We start from the raw sequence: 21,526 nt of genomic DNA, 5'->3' as shown, positions 1-21,526 counted from the left end.
GCACATGAATCAGCGGTGCTTGCCTGGGTTTGAATCCGCAATCATCGGTTAAGATGCACGCGTTCTAACCGCTGGGCCATCTCGACTCTTCCATAACATAACCGATATGGTTCTGTTGATTGCTTCATACCTAGTGTTATCTCAGTAGTTCGGGATGGCCAAAATAATATTATCGTTTTACAATGATGCTCCAATCTCTCTATCCTTTGTTACAATGCCCGCTATCGTCCAATTGTTTTCTATTGACAGCTCAATCATATTTAGAATAAGAAATAGTGTTACATGCCTGTATTAACTGCTATGCCATATAAAATAATATTAATTAAGTTTTACAAATTATTGATCAATTAATTACAATAATAATTGTATATAATAAGGTAAATTCAATAGCCCCTGCTCTACTAATAATATGCAATAGTAATGTGATACAAATTATGATATAGAATCAAATGTCCGTATTAGACCGTATTAACCGTATTAGAGGCTAAGGTTACTCTCGTAACACTAGACAAGTATAATTTCATAGAAATTCTGCCACATGTATATTCAATCCGCATTGGAACAGCGTGGTGGAATGTGTTCCGAACCTTTTTACTCAAATATATGGACATCTAGGTTGTGTTGTACTATATCTACCCAAAAGGCTTGCACAAAGCTGACGAACATGTGGGCCACCTGATAGTAAGTGGTCACCATCACCCATAGACAATGACGCTGTAAGAAATATTAACCATTCCTTACATCAATGCGCCAAACTTGGGTACTAAGATATATCCCTTGTGCCTGTAGTTGCAGTTCACTCACCCTTCAAACCGGAACACAACAATACTGAATACTGTTATTTGGCGGTAGAATAACTAATGAGTGGGTGGTACCCTGGCTTGCACAGAGCCCTACCACCAAGTAAAGTACTAGTATTAAATAAAACAAATTCACTGTTTATATTAAACATTTATTTCGTTCTTCTCGCTGTCCGTGTGCAAAACAATCCGCTGCTTCGGCACAATGTTATGGATTCGCTTCTTGTGCGTGTACAGTGACGCGCTCTGTCTGAACGAACGTCCGCAGACGTCGCACGACAGCGGCCTCTCGCCCGTGTGGATCAGCTCGTGTTCCCGAAGGCACTTCTTATCCTGAAAAATACGTATTTGTGAACTCTTCGTCGCTTTAGAGAAGGACGGCATGATGGGGAAAAAGAGAGCGATGTATTATGACGTCATGTTGACGTTATACAATACTACAAATACGTTATACGCGTCTTTATGAACGCTTTGTTACTTGAGAGGACGGTATGACGTAGACAAAGAGAGCAATATATTATGACGTAATGTTGACGCAATACAATACTACAAATAAATTATACGCGTCTTTATGAACACTTTGTTACTTAGAGAGGACGGTATGACGTAGACAAAGAGAGCAATATATTATGACGTAATGTTGACGCAATACAATACTACAAATAAGTTTCTTGAGAGAAGGACGGCATGATGCAGTGAAAGAGAGCGATATATTATGACGTCACGCTGGCGCAGAACAGTACTACTATTACGTGTACTACTACAAGTACGTGTCTTTATGAACGCTTAGTTATTTAAGAGAAGGACGGCATGACGTAGAGAAAGAGAGCGATATATTATGACATCACGTTGTAGCAAAATAGATATACTCTGTGGAAACAGACTCGGAATAGTTAAAAGAGTCTTCACATCAAAGGCCGTCACCAACAAAAATCTATCAATAACCCTTCGAGGAGAAAGTTTGGAGCATAATCAACCAAGCTGCTCCAATGCAGGTTGGTGGAATAAACATGTGGCAATAAAATCAAAATGAAAATCGATGAAATTAGACACATTCACCCTCACGATGTTTTCTGTCACCGCCCGAGCTCGAGATGAATTATAAACACAAATTAAGCACATGAATATTCAGCATTGCTTGTCTTGAAGCAGCTTGAGAGTTTAAGAGCAATTTCCTGTAGGAGTCCCTTGACAGCCCAAGAACTAATTACTAAAAACCGTCTTATACGAAACTCACCCGAAACGCCTTCCCACAAGTCTGGCATATTTTGTCCCTCGCGTTCTCCTTCACGCCGTGGTGGGCGCGTCTGACGTGGCGGGTTATACAGCGACGAGTAGCTAACGCCTACAAACAAAAAAAAAAGAATATTCAAATAAACAATCTATCAGATATGATATGTATAACGGCGCCCGCTTTATTTGTCTGTGTTTCATAATTAATTATTAAAATTGCCAATAAGTTTTGATGATTTACTTTTAAGAGCAGGTCACCCCGAATGGAAATGTCATGGCAATGCGAGCCGTTATTATTTGACCTCTCAAATGCGATGGTGACTTACAAACCCTATTTCACTAATACAGACCCGCCCAGCGTGCACGTGTAAAACTGTCAGTGTTTCTACTATGTTGTACATATATTATACATATAACCCTCCCTTGAATCAATCTATCTATTAAAAGAAACCGCATCAAAATCCGTTGCGTAATTTTCCAAATGTCGGATCAACCACCAAACCCACCTTTAGGGCATCCTGTTTTCCAACGACATAAATATGTATATATATGGATAGACACAATAAAGGCGTCTACAGGATCCAGTGGCCAGGCTTGCTGTTGTCTGAATAGGAACGCAACCAAATTAGTTTTTGTTTTAGGCACGTGTGGCGCCAGTGTGCAAAAAATGTCATCTTTCGTCACGTTGCAAGATCTTAATAAAACTCTGATTGTAATTAAAACGCTTTAATTATTTACCACAACCACGCTTATATTCCTTCACTTGCCTACGAATGGCACAGAATAGACTTGACTGGAGGAAGGTAGTGCGAAGTGCCCAGGAGAGCTGAGAGAGGACACGCATGGTGGTCACGATCATCAGTAATGAGGAAACTACTAGGAGGACGAAGATCAGATATAAGTTATAAATAATAATAAACAGGGCCGTAGCCAGGATTTCATTTCGGGGGGGGGTTCGTGCTCCAGGAAAAAAGAATCAGGTTTTTTTTTAAATAAGCATAAGTAGGTATATTAAAATTAGACATAATTTATACATATTTATTTAAAAAACAACCGATGGCTAATTTTATGTTATCGGGGCAAACGAGCATGAGGCTCACCTGATGGAAAGTGATTACCATCGCCCATGGAACTCTGTGGGGCTTGCAGGTGCGTTATCGGCCTTTAAGGCCTTAAAAAATGAGCGTACTCCTTGTACGCTCTTTTTTTTAAGGTTCCGTAGTCGTATCGGTTCGGAAAAAGCGTCGGCGAATGCTGTTGCAACAGAGTGGTTGTGCGAGATAGAAAATGTCTTAAAAATCGTGATGTTGTGGTTTTTTGAACATTAAGGTGGTGCGGTTGAAACGGGTGGAATTTTGACGAGTTGTCCGAAGGTGAAATTCCGCAGCCGGGATTAATCCAAACAATGCGTCCGAACTTTTTTCGTGAAATATTCGAAAGTAGAAGATGCAGAGTGATCTAACATCTCTACGCAAAGCTAAAGGATCATGCAGGTCGAAAAGGGCTTGATCGTCGATAATTCGAGCCGCTCTGCGTTGGAGACGGATAAATGGAAGAAGCTGGTATTGGGGAGCACCCGCCCAGAGTTGTGAGCAATATTCCATGTGGGGTTCATTTTGCGCCTTGTATAGTTTTAAGCAATGGGCCGGCGTGATATACTGTCATGGCTTGCTGAGCATGCAGAAGAAACAGAGTGGGTGATAGAACGCAGCCTTGAGCAACACAGGCATTAACGAATTTTAAATCAGAGCATGCACCATATAACGACTTTAATGTTCCGATCTGCCAAAAAGCTGGTGCTCCAATTGCATAATTTCCCGGTAAGCCCGTAGGAAGGGAGCTTCGAAAGAAGCGCTTTGTGCCATACGCTATTGAAAGCCTTCGCTATGTCCAGACTGGCCGCCAATGTCTCCCACTTGCTCTCAACTGCTTCCGCCCATCTATGACTAAGGTAATCTAGAAGATCACTGGCCGAAAGACCCCGATGGAAACGAAACAAGGAGGTGATGGCCATTGGCCTTTAATTGGACGGGTTTGGGCGGTTGCTCATTTTAGGGATAGGATGCACCAAATTATTCTTCCAGGAGTTCGGCTGCTTTCGTAGTCGGTGACTAGTCGGTAAAGAGCGCCGACTATCTGTTTTTTAATAATATAGTATGAATATTCTCAATAAAATATACAGGGTTATTGGTAATTTGACGTATATCCGTTAGGAGGTGATAGGGGTGACTATTTGGTCTATTAAGGAGGATCACATGAGGATATTTTTGTACACTTTATCACTCCAATGAAAATGTCATTGATAGTTAGTAATCCCATCTTGATCAAATGTAGCTTCTAATGGTTCAGAGTTATTTTCCAAATAAGACGCGACTCCTGAATACGCGTTAAGCTTATATTTATAAAAAATAAATTTCCTTTAAGGGACTTCTTCGTGAGAATAGTAAGGATAGAATTCTGCATTATACACTGTAGAACATACTGTGTGTGCTGTGCTATGTTATAGAGAGTTTCTCGGATTATTAATACTTTATCTAAGCTATATTACAAAATGTCTTATTTATAACTTAGCTATTGAACTGTTTCTGTTCCTAAATTTTATTTTAATACAAATTCGTTCATGTTCGCCTACGAATTCCCACCAGCGTCCTTTCTGATCATTTTATTTCGATTGATTTGAAATAATTTCCTTCTTTTTATAAATTGGAAAGCTAAGAAAACGGTTATGTTTTTAAAATAATCTGCATACCAAGATTACTTATAATGATTTTTTTTAGTTTTTAAGGCATTTTTGAGGAAAAAAAATTTTTAGTTTTCCGTCTCGCATTTTTAAATATGGACCTATAATTATTGTTCAAATATTGACAAATATCCAGTGTTTAATCGTTTTTTATAAAACAAAAAAAAAATAGATTTTAATTGATACTTTTTTAAAATAACTTGAAAAAGGCTAAAAATCGTGATAACTCAATAATGGTTCACGTTTGGAGTATCCATATGAGGGTTAAAATTATTGCAAATAGTCACCCCTATCACCTCCACCTTTACAATCTGTCTTACATATTTCAAAATATAACGGCACTCTGTAAAAGGTTTATCTTCTTTAGTATCTAAAATTACTAACATGACATTATGACATTAAAAATTAGTATTTTAATAAAATGTGAATAAGGGTATGATTATTACTGCCTCTAGTCTTTGCGTAAAATGATTCATTTTGTGTAGATTTATTGTCGTATCTAGACCAAACGGCTGAATTTTCTGAAAAAATCAATAAATACTTACGTTTTGTTTGTTGAATTAGCGCAAAATATTTTTTTGATAATACGATAGCGGTTAGCGAAAAAATTTCGGGGGGGGTTTGAACCCCCAAAACCGCCGCCTGCCTACGGCCACGATAATAAATAAATATGAGACAACATCACATACATTACTCTGATTCCAATGTAAGTAGCTGAAGCACTTGTGTTGTGGAAGATCAGAAGTAACGACGGTACAAACACCCAGACCCGAGACGACATAGAAAACTAATGATAATCTACATTGACTCGGCCGATCGTACCCGGTACCTCGGAGTGGCGTACCCATGAAAACCGGCATACACACCACCCGACCATGGCGGTCGTCATTACGATTAACCGGCTTGAATATCATAACAGGAACAATTCTTGGTATTGTTGTGTTCTGGGATAAAGGGCGAGTGAGTCAGTGTTCACTCCCAGTTGTGTTATACCGGCAGTCAGCGGCGGAGCCAATGAATGATGAGGAGGAAGGCGCGCACTAACGCTGGTGAGGCCGCGGTTACAGGCCCTGAGCGAGGATGATTTTAGTGGGTAGGACATGGCATTAGGCCTTAACACGGGACTCTCATGGCCTCAGTTAAGTCCCACATACCCGTCCCCAATCCCCATTCAACAACAACAACAGCCTGTAAATTCCCACTGCTGGGCTAAAGGCCTCCTCTCCTTTTGAGAAGAAGGCTTCGAACATATTCCACCACGCTGTTCCAATGCGGGTTGGTGGAATACACATGTGGCAGAGTTTCTATGAAATTTGTCACATGCAGGTTTCCTCGCGATGTTTTCCTTCACCGCTGAGCACGAGATGAATTATAAAGTCAAATTAAGCACATGAAACAGCGATGCTTGCCCGGGTTTGAACCCGCAATCATCGGTTAAGATGCACGCGTTCTAACCACTGGGCCATCTCGGCTCGTCCAATCCCCAATCCTGCCAATCCCCATAACCAGGACCTTAATTTCAAAGATGTCACCTACGAACAAAAATGGGGCTAGAACAGATAGTGCTTTCCGGGGCACGGCTCACCTTATCACATATGGGGCACTTGTGCTGCGTCTTCCCCATGTGCTGGTAATTTACGTGATCGCGAAGTTCCCCCCGAGATCTGTAGCCTTTCTCGCACATTGAACATTTGTATCTGAAAAAACGTCCTGATATTTGAGTTGGGAGTTACAGCATAGGTAAATAACTTGACATATAAATAATTTTGAAAAATTAAACCGACATCAAAATTAGAAACAGCTGGTGAAGTTGTTTTTTGTATGGTACAGGTTGGCGGACGAGCATATGGGCCACCTGATGGTAAGTCACCATCACCCATAGACAATGACGCTGTAAGAAATATTAACTATTCCTTACATCGTCAATGTGCCACCAAGCTTGGGAACTAAGATGTCATGTCCCTTGTGCCTGTAGTTGCCGCTCACTCACCCTTCAAACCGGAACACAACAATACTGAGTACTGTTGTTTGGCGGTGGAATAACTGATAAGTGGGTGGTACCTACCCAGGCGGGCTTCCACAAAGCCCTACCACTAAGTAAATGTGGCAGAATTTCCATGAAATTGGACACATGCATCCTCACGATGTTTTCCTTCACCGAGCACGAGATGAATTATAAACACAAATTAAGCACATATATATAGTGGTGCTTGGATGTGAACCCGCAGTCAGCGGTTAAGATGCACGCGTTCTAACCACGCGGCCATCTCGGCTTGATCTATTTATTTGGGAAACAAACAATTTTAAAAACACTGTAATATAAAACAAAAATCTCAAATCAATTTAGTTTCCACTTAAAGCTAATACACAAAAAAAAAATAACAAATTGAATTAAATTAAAATTGAAAGTAAAATAAAAACTGCAAATACATTATCACTTTAGGTAAAAGAGTTACAAACAATTAACATTTTAAGATATCATAAACTGCTCTTTTATAAACACCAATTTTTGGGCAAAAAATACCTAAATTTTGGAAGTTATTATTATTTAGGCAAGAACGGTACAAAAACACATTCTTTGTAAATTTATTTTTACATGAGACATTTTATTATACATAAATACCCAAATCGGGTAGATAGTTCCTGAGATAAGAGCGTTCAAACAGACAAAAAAGGTTCCGTATAATAATAAGTGCAACTCACTTGAGGACATCTGTGACGGCGTGCCGACGTGAGTACTTGAGGTGGTTCTCATATGACGCGCGAGATACGAAGCTCTTGTCGCACGCGCGACAGTCGTGCGCCTGTCGCAGCGCGTGGGTGCGCGCGTGCGACTGTCGCAAGTCTGCGCGCACCATCTTGCCGCATGTGGGGCACTGTTCTCGAGGCAGCGGACCGCGGTGGAGTCTATCGACATACTCTTAGTATTATATGAAGGGATAAATTAGTTACCATCGGCAAAATTCGTAAAACCGATCACATCCGAATTAAGTACGCTATCCCAAATTATCAATATTTATTTCTCATGTGAATATGATCTTTACGCAAACGTAACAACTCGTAATATCATGTAACCTAATATATTCGTCAATTTGACGCGTCGCTTTACACGCACTCGCTGTCTCGGGTCGAACTGACGCGGGAATCTATAGCGACGAATAGCGTCGAGTGGCGCGATAGGGAGCTGTTTCTGTTGGTTGTGTGAATCGGTTGCAATCGGTTTTATTGAATTTGCCGATGCTACATCTAAGTTGTGTCGTACTATACTATTCAAACTTACCTACTTGTGTTTGTAAATTTTAATTATTTTAACTGTTATATTATTCAGAACAAAATTGATTTAATTATACTAACAGTAAATCTATATTAATATTATATATGTGAAAGTAACTTTGTCTGTCTGTCGCTTCACGACCAAACCGCTGAACCGAATCTGATGAAATTTGAGCGCCAAAGTTCCATAGGCTACTTTTATGCCTGACATGACAACCAGCCCTTAAAACGAGAGAAACCACAGGCATAAACTAGATAGTAGTGGTTATATTAAAAACAGATAAAAAAAATAGTACGTAGTAAGTCTACTAGCAATAATACCAGGGCCGTATTTAGAGGGCAACCGGGGCAACTGCCCTTGGGCCTCCACATGAGTGGGGGCCCCAGTTTTCAGCGACTTAACAGATAACGAGTTATAGTCCAATTATAATAATGTTACTTAATACTTTAAAAGTTACCGATACACCGTTTACAAAATGAAAAAAAGCTTTTTAATCTATACATATAATAAAATTGGAGTGTCTTTTTGTAATATTAAAATAGTCCCTTTTTTACCCAATGCATATGTATGTATACACGGTACATATACAAATTAACATTTGGAACGGCTGGACCGATTTTGACGGGACTTTCACTGGCAGATAACTGATATAATAAGGAGTAACTTGGGCTACAATAATATATTTCTTTTGTTATATTCAAACGCGACAAACAAGGTCGCAGGCACAGCTAGTTCATTATATAATTAATAGGGTCTCCGCGCTTCTGTTGGTCTAGGGCCCCCACTGCATTGGAGCCCCGGGGCCTCAAGACCTAATACTTACATCTCATGTCTATTGAGAGTATTTTTGAAGGCAAACTTCTTTCCACAAGTTGAACACTCAAAACCGTCTCTGTGGAACTTCTGTATGTGCTTGTATCTTTTATTTTTGTTTCTGCAAAAAGATAGATAAGGCTGTGATGGAAGCGTGGTTAGAACGAGCATCTTAACCGATGACTGTGAGTTCAAACCCAGGCAAGCACCGCTATATATATGTGCTTAATTTGTGTTTATAATTCATCTTTTGCTCGGTGAAGGAAAACATCTTGAGGATGCATGTGTCTTATTCCATAGAAATTCTGCCACATGTGTATTCCACCGATCCGCATTGGAATAGCACGGTGGAATATGTTCCGAACCGTCTCAAAGGGAGAAGAGGCTGTTATTATTATTACTGAGCTTATTAACGACATCACTTCAGAAACTTGTAAAAAAAATCAGTCTACTATATTGTGCATGTATTAGTACATAAACATTACTCTTGAATCAATCTATCTATTGATAAAAACCGCATCAAAATCCGTTGCGTAATTTCAAAGATCTGAGCATACATAACTACAGACAGTAAGCGACTTTGTTTTATACTATGTAGTGAAGGCTAAAGAACTTACTCGAAATATTTGTTGCATTCCATACAGAGATATCCGTTCTGAGTTTTCGAATCTGTCTTATTTCGTTTAGATTTCGATTCCGACATCTTTATAATCTTTCTTCTGATCTGAAAGAAATTTTACTTAAATAATCTTAATCTATAATTATAAAGTAATATGTTGTTATTTTTATATCGATAGCACACCTTGGGAATGAAACGATCGCCTCCTGGCTATTACATTTCATATTTAATTATTTAAAATATATAATATATGAGACAAGAAAAACCCGCTGAGTTTCTTTCGCCGGTTCTTCTCAGGTCAGGGTATTTTCTTTTCCGAACCGGTGGTAGTGTTTCAATTGACCATCAATAAGAAAGTGTATTACTTCTATATTGAATAAAGTTATTTGAGTTTGTAAACTATTCCATTATAAACTATCCATAAAATTTGGTGAGTAGGATCTTTTTATGAAACACCCACTTAGGTAGAAACGTAGGAAATTAAGCTCTTAAGGGGATGGAATAGAGGTTAAAAGTTTGTATGGAAATTCGTTATTTTTAAATTTAGAAGCATTAAACTATTTTTGGGCTACTGGTTCAAAATGGGTAGTATGAGTATATTCTACCCTAAGGGGTGAAATACACACCAATGCGGTATACAAAGGACGGTATAAATGTATTCATCTTCTACGCGAGCAAAGTCACGGGTAATAGCTAGTTAATATTAATATAAGTTATTGCGTTTGTGTAAAGATCATATTCACATAAGAAATAAATACTGATAATTGGGGATAGCGTTCTCAATTAAAATGTGATCGGTTTTACGAATCTTGCCGATGCTAAATCTGAGTTGTATCGTACTATAGCAAAATCGTATTTTTGCCAAAAATCATGTTACAACTTTTTGCGCGATGTCGAAATACACAGGCAGGATACCTACCAGATTATCACTGTAATACCAACCTTACTCCACTTAATATCAAACGAATGTTCAAGCTTCAAATGTTTAGCTAATATCTCCAGACTATAAAACACAAAGTCGCATGTATTGCACATATATTTCCTATAGTGTTCATCTCTGTGTTCGGAGAACGCTTTCTGCTTTATATACACATAACATATATCACATTGTATGTGTTTATGTTTCTGGAAGGAGATTTTATATAAAAAAACATATATTTCAAACAAAATTTTGACGTCCATGGTTATGACAATAAATTAAGACTATTTTTGCTAACATAAGAATTAATAACATTAAATGCTTAAATATATACTGTTGGAATAAACAAGCAACATCTGCGTCAAGTCACACAAGTTCCCTTTTTTTTAAAAAAAAAGGCGGGAGATTCGTAGTTGACAGATTGAGATCGCGAATATAATTATTACGGTGTAATGTGATTATTGTTGGTTATTTGTGTTGTAGACTAAATGTTTTTCTATTGTGGTAGATTGATTGTTATTTTAAATTAAAGATAATTGTTTTAGAGGTTAACCTACTTCCTACTTCTGGTTCTAAAAATACATATATGAACTAAAACTATAGTCTGTTCGCGTTAAGAATGCAGTGAGTTGTCATTGTTCACCGGCTTTACTCCGCCCCCTGACCAATCAAATCTTTTTTAACAGCAGGGTGAAGGTGTATGCATATTTGTGTTAAAATTCCAATAAATTATATTTGTTTTTTATAATAATATAATATTCATTTTTTTTAAATATCAGTTAATAATAATAAAAATTTAAATAAACGAACAATTTAAACAAACAAATTACTTGTGAATAACTTATATCATTCGATCCTAAGGTTCCTGTTTAATAGTAAAACCAATGGCTGCCACTGAAAGTCATGTTTAATCTTTTTTTTTTTCGAACTGTGTACTACTGTTGGCCCTTTTGGCCTCTACAGCGTCACCGGGGTGTTTAATCCACAAAATTCTTAACACTATATACGATCGTTTGCGAATCTTGCCATCGCGATGTAGAAATTTACATATTTTGACATAACGTCATCTAGTAGCTATAGGTTACATTAATTATTACGTGTACAGCTTGAATAAATTAAATATAAATATATAAATAAACAAAATTTAAATTATTATAAAAATATAAGTTAATAATTAATTAAATGTGAACTTGACTTTGTAATTTGAAAAGATTTGATTGGTCAAAGGGGGCGGAGTCAGGCCGGTAAACAATGACAACTCACTGCATTCTTAACGCGAACAGACTATAGTTACTGTATAAACCTTAACCGTCTGAAATGGCGGCAAGAATGCCAGCAGCATTTCCAAGTTGAATCGCAATTCCGATCCTCTGGGCAAACGAACCAGCCTTCCTGTCACCAGTGGAGGCAATGAGGCGAGGTGTTATACTTTTGGAAGCTTTTTGCACCACTACTCCAAGGGTCAAGCGTTTAAATTTTTAAACAATTACAGGTTTACAAATTTTTGCTTGTTTTTGACCCCCTATTATAAGAAAAAAAAAAGAATAGGCGACCCCCACTTTTTCCAACCTGTTTACTATTAATAAAGTAAGACGTAAGACTCATACATAACAGAAAGGAAATATTAATATAAATAATAGGAATAAACGTTTGGTTTATTGTAATGTTTATTTTTCATAGAAACAATTTTTTGAAATATTAATTTAAAAGGTCGAAAAGGCACGCATCTGTGTCAAACTTGGCATCGCGCGGTTTCCCGCCTTTTTTAAAATAATTTTTAATCTGCGATTTTTTTTCTTATGTAAGGAGTATCGAAATCCCTTCCCATCTTAGAATAGAAAAAACGTCTTATGTAATAAATGAACGGTATATTACTAAGTTAAAAAGTAACAATCTGCAATAACTGGTGCGCTAAATATACCTTTTAAAAAGCAGTTATGGAATTATTTCCACTACGCTTTAATGGCGAGTTTGAGAAAAGATTGTGGGGGAAATAGTAATCGCGAGTGAAATAAGAGAGATTGTGGGGGGGAAATATAGTTAGTTTTAAATGTAATGATAATAAAAATATATATATCTTTATTAATATTATAAATGTGAAATTAACTCTGACACTTTTTCACGACCAAACAGCTGAACCGATTTTGATGAAATTCGGTATGAAGCAAACTCTAAGAAAGGACATAGGCTACTTTTATGCCTGACACATGACAACCAATACCGTAAAACACGAAAGAAGGCGCGGGCAACTAATAAGCTTACATATATTTCGACCTAGCTCTGGTTAGTCAGTGTAAAGAACCTTAAAAAAAAAAAATTACCTCGACATGTAACTCCAGATTGTGCTTCTCCAGTTCATTATAGTCTTTAAATCCTTCCACACACGACTCACATTTGCTTGACGCGTTGACGTAACTGTCCATACATTTTCTCTTCTCTATACTCGCTGTCATTTCATCTTCTGACATTTGAATTATAGAATATAAATCACTTTTATCATCTGTCAAATCTTTGTCATTTGAATGTTTAATTTTTTTTTCAACGGTATATCTGTCAGAATTATTTTCAGTGACGTCATTCGAAAGAGGTTCATTATTTTTGATTTTATGCAAATTCGACAGTGGTATATCGTCAGTGTCGCTTTCCGTTTTGATAAAATCTATATCCGGTCCACAATCTATGAAATTATCGATAGTTTCATCGTTTGCGACATATTCTATATCGTATGACGTTTGGTGGTAATGTGTTAGTTGTGAAAGAGTTATGATCTTTGATTTTAACTAAAATTAAAATTCGTATTGTTATATAATTGAATTGAATACAAATAGATATTAAGAGCAATGATAAATCAAATCAAGCTTAAACGTGTTAAAGATAATTTGTTGATCATTTTATATGTATTGCAAGATTACAAAATTCGTTAGATTACAATCTATTTCGTGAGATTGTAAACTGTCGAAATATTGTGAACGTTTATACAACTTACAATACAACACTACTTCAATATTTCATAATATTTCGGTTAGATTAGAATTTTTAAAATTTAACTGAAATTTACTTCGATAGATTATAATATATGCGTTAAATTGTTATCAGTATGTTACGATTCACAATATTTTGACCGTTCACAATCTCGCAAGATAGATTATAATCTAAGGGTATTTACAATAGGCTATTTGACTGGTTTTTAAAATCCATTTTATATTATTTAGTAGAAGTTAAGGAACCCCGTAAAAGTTGTGTTTTTTATTTCTAGTAAATATTTGCCGAAAAATATAATATTAAAAATTCCATATTTAAATAGCGCGCAAAAACGCTACTTGGACCATATGGCGCTGCAATGTGGTCGGTGACGTCACTTTCTTGTATTTTAATCTGTGGTACAGTACAGTGACTTCATCATAAGACTGGCCAATCAGGAGCGTTTTGTGTCACGTGACAAACGTTTGAAAAAATGCATTTTACTTTATTGATTTTTGAATAAATTAAGTAGTATTTTCAAGTTTCCTATTAACCATTTTTAAACTCATAATATATAGTGATTACAATAATTCACAATTTATTTTTTGCATTGTCAAATAGCCTATTTCACGGTGACATAAACAACACATGCAATAACAACTATTATCTAGGAATATTTACTACGCCAACAGAAAGAGTGCCAGTAATACGAACTCTAGGAATTTTACTCGCATTTGATAATAAGAAACAACTAATAATAGCAGTTACGATAAACTTATATCAGGCAAAATTATTGATACCATTGTTACTATAAAAGTAAGTAAAGTAACAGCCTGTAAATTTCCCACTGCTGGGCTAAAGCCACCTTTCCTATTAAGGAGAGGGTTTGGAACATATTCCACCACGCTATTCCAATGCGGGTTGGTGACTAATGTCTGTCTCGCTTTCACGTCAAAACTAATGGACCGATTTATATGAAATTTAGTATACAAATAGTCTAAAGACACTGAAGACAAATTTATCGTTTACTTAATCAATCGACATTATAAAATATTTCTAAGTATTAATATTTAAAATTATAAATTATTTTTTGTACAAGATTTATTGAAACTATTTTGAGTTTAGTCTAGTCTAGAGAATATATAGGCTACTTTTTTGGAAACAAAGAGGTAAGACCTCCTTGAATACTAATCATAAACATAATATTGTATGTTAATTTGTAAATGTATTCATATTCTACTGAGCCAAGTAGCGGGTAACAGTTAATTAAATAACTTGCCTTTCACAAGATATATTGAATTTTAATTTATATAAAAATATATCACTGGGCGGTAAGGCTTTGTCCAAGCTGGGTAGGTACCACCCACTCATCTGATATTCTACCACCAAACAACAGTACTTGGTATTTTTGTGTTCCTGTTTGAAGGGTGAGTGAGCTGTAACTACAGGCACAAGGGACATAACATCTCAGTTCCCAAGGTTAGTGGTACATTGGCGATGAAAGGAATAGTTAATGTTTCTTACAGTGCCATTGTCTATTGGTGTTGGGTGTTGGTGACCAATTGGTGGCCCAAATGCTTGTCTGCCATAGCAAAAATATATATATATTAGTTATAATATATGAACATTTATAAAGCAAGCAAAGTCATTGAAATATTATTAATAAACTACCAAATCCCCACACTTCGCACAGATATAACTATTAATAAAAAAAGGATATAATATATAGAATAATATAGCTATATCAAATAAAAAGAAATGATTCCATAGACAACCCTATCATACAAACAAACAAACTCTAACTCTTCTGAATAACTTACATCAACTTTACCGTCCGTGATATCAGTTAACTGTTTCTGTGCGATACAAGCCTGGTTCCTGAACTTGCACAGCTTCACCATGAGAGCCTTACACTCCCAGCAGATGAACAATTTAACGGCATCTTTTTGGAACATTGCCTAAAATTGGTTGTTTGTTAATTCTTGGACTTAGTATTTTCAATTTTGATGAAAAGTAATTACCAAGTTTCTTGCCGGTTCTTTTTGTTAGAATCCTCATTCCAAACCAGCTATAGCTACTCTTATTATAGTAAAAGATGCTTGTAGAAGCCTACTTGAATAAAGTATATTTTGATTTTGTTTTATTGATTTTAATGTCTTAGGAATAACAAATGTCCATTACTTAGCAAGTTTTCAGTTTTGTATATTAATAATGAAATAAAAAGTATTTTTCAGAAAACACTTGTTACTTGGTGGTAGGGTGGTAGGTGCCTGATGTATATATATCAAATAGCAATGCTCAGTATTGTTGTTTTCCAATATATGTTTACCCTTTAAGGAGCCGGTGTAACTACAGGCACAAATGGTGTATGTATTAGCTCCCATATTGATGTAAAGAGTGTTTAATATTTCTTAGAGAGGTAAAGTGTATGTGGTAGCCTCTTATCATTGGGTGGCTCATTAGCCCATCTCACTAACTACATTATAAAAACAAGGAAAAAAAAATAGTAATTCTTTAATTAACACAAAAATTAATACTTCAAATCTTGGTTCATAATTCAATATAATAAAAATAAAATAGATACAGACGTGATACATTTATTTACATCAATAATTAAAATACACAAAAAGTATTAGTTTTGGTAATAATAAAGTAAAAATGAATCATATTTTGCAAGTCTTTTTTTTTAAATTGACTACAGATTAATGTAACACATAATTGAAAATTAAACCACACATCATGCTATTTTATTCTTTGGAGACACTATAATCTAGATTGCACTATTGCAGTTTAATACGAAACATTTTAAAAACATTGATTAAACTAATTTATACTGTTATTTTTTTTTATTTGAATTTTGCATGGGCAATGATCATTTCTAGTAAGTCTTTCTATATCTATAAAAATCAAACATGGATAAACTTACCTCATAGGCGTCAGAATCATATGATAGTAGAAAAAACAATTTATTTACACCATCGTCAACACGACTAAGCTGCATTAAATTTCTATCTACACTTAAACATGTACAACAGATATTTTTTAATGTTAACTCAGAAGTATCTTCCATGATACTTCACAACTTAGCTTTTTATTTATTTATTTATGTACTTAATTTAGTGGAATGTTATGCATCATAAATATGTTTACATTTGTTTTTTTTTTATCGTTTACTCTTATTCTTATGTCAAAGGGCTATATTTTTCAAACAATAAACATTGATAGCTGTGTATCATAATTTAAAATATATCCTTTTATTCAAATTTAACGCTCAGTATCTGAAATTAATAGGCATTTGGCAAACCGATAACGATTTAATTTTTCTGTCTGAATTCTGAGATATAAATAAATTTGACAATTGACAAATGTCAAATTTTAAGATAAATATGTTGCCAAGTTATAAATTTTACACTAATTAGGACTTTGGTCATTTCTTTATTGCGAATTATTCCATATTAACTATTTAGTTTTATATCGTGTATATCATATATGCATTGTAACATAGTGCTTATCAAATAATTTAAACAGCAACTTAAGTAATATTTTAAAATAAGGATTTCTTTAATGAAATAACTGTATGAATATTTTTTTTTATTTATTTACAACATAACAAATAGATTTCGGACCAAGAAAGTTTTTTACTAAAATTACTATAAAAATAGTAAATCTCAAACAGGAAACTAATTTAATCAGCCTAAACTTTTTGTTAAATTATTTTATATTTAGCTATCATTTTAAATGCTAATTTCGTAATTAATCTTATCAATTATTTTATTCTAAGTTTGTTTACATAAACACAAAAATAACCCACATAAAAATACCATCTATCAGATTAACCTGCAAAAATTAAGATCTCTTTTAATTAATAATAAATTCTAATTTATTTAAGAGGACTGCTTTCCGAATTCTTTATACTATCATCCTTAAAAAATAACTCGATTTCTTTTTGTGTTTTATTTTTAGTTTCCGGCATGTATACGTATAAATATACTGTACATAAACCAAACGTTACGAAGTAAAATAGAAAAGTACCGTCTACACCGAAAGCAGCTAGAATCGATGGTGTTAATTTAACCACAGCGGAGAAAAATACAGCAAATGTCAGCCCCGTTATCATATATGAATACAATTGATATTTTATGGGAATAAATTCACCATAAATAGATAAACATAAGATCATTGGCCCACAACTAATTGATATCGTATATATCGCTAGTAAACCTATTGTTATGTAATTATTTTCGGTTAAAATTGAAAACCTAACAAGATACAAGTATATCGATATCATCAATAAGAAGAATACACCAATAAATGACGTCCACATGTACAGCGTTCGGCGTTTTAGGACTTTTGATAAATACGAACCGACATACATGCCGAAAACTGAAACACCATCCAGAATCAACATAGCTGCATACGCGGTGGCCGTATCGCTTGTAATACTCTTAAAAATATCCAATATATACAAAAAACATACGACTTTTCCCGATAAATGATACTGTATAACTGTTGACATGCACAATAATATCGGTTTATAAAACTCTTTGTCTCTGAGCATTTTAAAAAAGTCGACATTGTCCTCTCTATCATTGTACCAAGATATCAAATCCTTTAATTTCTTTTCTGAATGCACACTGTAACCGTATATCCATCTATACGACGTTTTACACTCTTCAAACCTCTCTTTACTTGCCAACCAATATGGTGATTCGGGCCAAAATATAACAGTGTAAGTATATATCGAACAAAAGAAACCGACTATAGCAATGTTTTTCCAATAGAAGTATGTACCAATTGCATTAGCGACCCATATTCCCCAGAAGAAACACGCTGATTTAATTGACAAGAATAACCCGCGATATTTTGCTGATGTGTATTCAGTTGTTATGAGGATTCGTATCGTTATATTTCCACCGTAAATAAATCCTTGTAGGACTTCAGAGACCAGAATGTGATACGGATTTTGAGCGTAGTAGAGGATCACGAATGTTATCGTCGTGCAGACAGCTGTCACGAGTTGTGGTAGTTTCCTACCGTAGCGGCTCGCCATCATTGGTAGGATAAAAATCCAGGGGTACATGGCGAAGCTGCTTGTAGAATCTGGAATTAGAATATGCAATTCTGACTTGTTATTAACAGGCTCGGCGTTAGTGAAGTTAATAAAGTATCCTATCGTAAAAGTAGATAAACATATATATACGTTAAGGATTTAAATATATTTTGAATTAGCACGGAATAAGATTCTATATAAAACGTTTAGTGTTATACATATAGTTTAAATAAAACTCCATATTGATACGGTTATTGGTTAGGCGTTTGTTTATACTCTATTCCAAGCTCAACTAGAAATAAGACAAAAACATACAATGCATTTGACAGCCAAGTGACTATGAATTTGCTAAGAAATGACATTTGGAATATCGATAAAAGTGTTATTGGAATTTTAGAACTTAAATTTAAGGAGAAATAAGTAGTTAAGTGTTCAAAATATTGCATTATATACAAAGATATATCAATACAACATAGCTGAATTATAAGCAAATCGCGTGAAATAAGTTTAAGACATATTTATCTTTTTGCCTACTTCCATTGGCTATATTAGGATTAATGAAACTCGTATAAAAAGCCGTTCAGTAGTTATTGAGTTTATCGAGTTCAAATAAATACTACATATTATTTTTTTTTTATACTTACAAAGCCAAGAGCCCAGTTCGTCATCAATGATAGTTGTTGAATTAGCTTCATTTCTTATCTGTGGTATAAATACTGTGGGTGCGCCAACACACAGGCCCGCCACAAAATACTGCATCCATACTGTTGTTGCTATGAATGTCTAAAAACATAAAGCTCCTTTCAGTATGTATCATCTATTATATAAAAAGTGTAATGCAATAACTCAACATTTGAGAGTTATTAATTGCAAAATTAACAATTACAATGTGACTTTTATGTATGTATATAACTTTTATTATTAGATACTACACATATAATATAACAATAGTTTCACATCCGTCGAATAGTTCGGTCTAGATTTGGTCTCAACTAACTCGCTTGGAGAGTAATGTGTGATAATGTCTTTCAACAAATATCTATATTATTTTCATAACTTTTTAGGTTTTTGTATAGCAATACTGGTAATATATGTACATGAGCCGAGATAGCCTAGTGATTAAAACGCGTGCATCTAATACGATAATTGCGAGTTCAAACCCAGGCAAGCATTACTGAATTTTCATGTGCTTAATTTAAGTTTATAATTCATTTCCAGCTAGTTGAAGGAAAACATCGTGAGGTAACGTGAATGTATCTAATTTCAATGAAATTCTGCCACATTTACTTGGTGGTAGGTCTTTGTGCAAGCCCGCCAGGGTAGGTACCACCCACTTATCAGTTATTCCACCGCCAAACAACAGTACTCAGTATTGTTGTGTTCCGGTTTGAAGGGTGAATGAGCCAGTGTAACTACAGGCACAAAGGACATAACATCTTAGTTCCCAAGGTTGGTGGCGCATTGACGAAGGAATATTTAGTATTTATTACAGCGTCATTGTCTATGGGTGATGGTGGCCACTTATTATCAAGTGATCCATATGCTCGTCCGCTAACCTATTCCATAAAAAAAAACATGTGAATCCAACACCCGCATTGGAGCAGCGTGGTGGCATTTGCTCCAAACCTTTTCCTGAAAGGAAGAGAAGGCCTTAGCCTAGCAGTGGGAAATTGACAGAAATATACAGGCTGATGTCGTTGTTGTCGATAACAATACTGATAATATAACATTGATGGAAACGATATTTAATGGAAATAGAACAGTCAGTATGCTGGCTGCTGCTCTCTATTTGCATACTGACTGTGCTGCTACTGACTCATACGCATGCGCGATGTGCTCTCTCTAAGAAGACAGATCTCGCTTTCTACTTTTCGTTAGTTCGATGAGATAGTATTCAACATAGAATAGAGATCTTGGATGAGGAATTTGAATGCATGAAATAGGATCCAGGATTTTAACCTAGGACCGAGATATCGAGGTATTTACCACGGAGTTTAAAGAGTTTGTTTTTTATTTTTAAGTTAAAATATCGATCGAACGTTATCTATTGTCTAAAATTATCTTTGAGAAATATTATTTAAAACAACCAATAAACTAGTTCCGTTTTTGGGGATGCCTATCGAATGTATTATTTGAACAGAAATAGCTCTTCAAAAATTAAACATAACTTCATCATCATCATCATCAGCCCACTGCTGTGCACTGCTGAACGTAGGAAAGATTTTTCTAAAAAAAAAAAAATTCTAAAAGTCTAAGCATAATGTCTTGTCTTACGACATTCGCAGATCGCCGGTAGAAGCTGGATGAGGGACGCAGAGGACAGAGCAACGTGGCGCGCTCTTGGGGAGGCTTATGTTTAACAGTGAAACATAACTTACCTGTTTCAAAATTGATTGAACCGATTCCTTTTGATCCTCCTCACAATCAGTATCATTTCTCACTTCTTCGTAATGACAGGAGCTCATTTTGAAATTTTAAGAACGCCAATTGTTATTATAAAAACACTCGAACTAAATCAGATTATTAATTAAATTAAAAGTTGTATTTGTAACTTCGGGATCATGTTTGATAGTGGTTGTATGAAATTATTATTTTTTATCTATATTTATTAAGTAGTCGTATTTCCTTTCTGACTATCAACGCACAACTAAAACTTGTGTTTTGATAGCTGAAATTCAGTACATAGGTTTATTTATAAGGTAAACGGAACGTATTTTATAACATATAAATCAACCTTGTACGAATTTCAGACGAAAGATGTTCCGATGGTTGCTCGTAGACCACAATAACGAAAGTTAATCCTTTTACAAGAATATAAAATGTATTGAAGTTATATATGTAATCTTGTCTTAAAAAAACTAAGTGTTGGTAAGGTAACATAGTTTATTAGACTTATTCATAAAGAAAAATTTTAACATAAAGAAAAACCATTTCAAACAAAACACTATTTTAAAACAAACAAATTTGCAATAAGAAGTAATAAAAATATTTTTTTTTAGAGTCCTCCTAAGTAAAATGAAATGAAAAATATTAGACTACTTTTAAAATATGAGACAACATCACATACATTACTCTGATCCCAATGTAAGTAGCTAAAGCACTTGTGTTATGGAAAAT

The 21,526-nt window shown here is 35.0% G+C and overlaps 2 protein-coding genes across 2 annotated transcripts; both read right to left on the bottom strand.

Annotated features, from left to right (window-relative positions):
• Positions 1 to 938: 938 nt before the first annotated feature.
• On the bottom strand, positions 939 to 16,818 carry LOC124542338 (zinc finger protein 99-like). The gene is made up of 10 exons (XM_047120309.1): positions 16,286 to 16,818; positions 15,180 to 15,317; positions 12,720 to 13,178; positions 10,422 to 10,604; positions 9,478 to 9,584; positions 8,871 to 8,981; positions 7,477 to 7,680; positions 6,359 to 6,470; positions 2,038 to 2,145; positions 939 to 1,133 (listed from the first exon to the last, which is right to left on the bottom strand). The coding sequence occupies exons 1-10, from the start codon at positions 16,427 to 16,429 to the stop codon at positions 945 to 947; spliced, it is 1,755 nt and encodes a 584-aa protein (XP_046976265.1). The 5' UTR covers positions 16,430 to 16,818; the 3' UTR covers positions 939 to 944.
• A 384-nt stretch (positions 16,819 to 17,202) lies between these two features.
• On the bottom strand, positions 17,203 to 21,073 carry LOC124542215 (facilitated trehalose transporter Tret1-like). Its single transcript, XM_047120161.1, has 3 exons — positions 20,788 to 21,073; positions 19,054 to 19,192; positions 17,203 to 18,459 (listed from the first exon to the last, which is right to left on the bottom strand). Exons 1-3 carry the CDS (start codon positions 20,872 to 20,874, stop codon positions 17,240 to 17,242), a joined length of 1,446 nt encoding a protein of 481 aa, XP_046976117.1. The 5' UTR covers positions 20,875 to 21,073; the 3' UTR covers positions 17,203 to 17,239.
• Between the last annotated feature and the right edge of the window lie 453 nt (positions 21,074 to 21,526).

This window comes from Vanessa cardui, chromosome 30, assembly GCF_905220365.1.
Source record: "Vanessa cardui chromosome 30, ilVanCard2.1, whole genome shotgun sequence".
NCBI lineage: Eukaryota > Metazoa > Arthropoda > Insecta > Lepidoptera > Nymphalidae > Vanessa > Vanessa cardui.
This window is presented reverse-complemented; position numbering and strand designations above follow the sequence as displayed.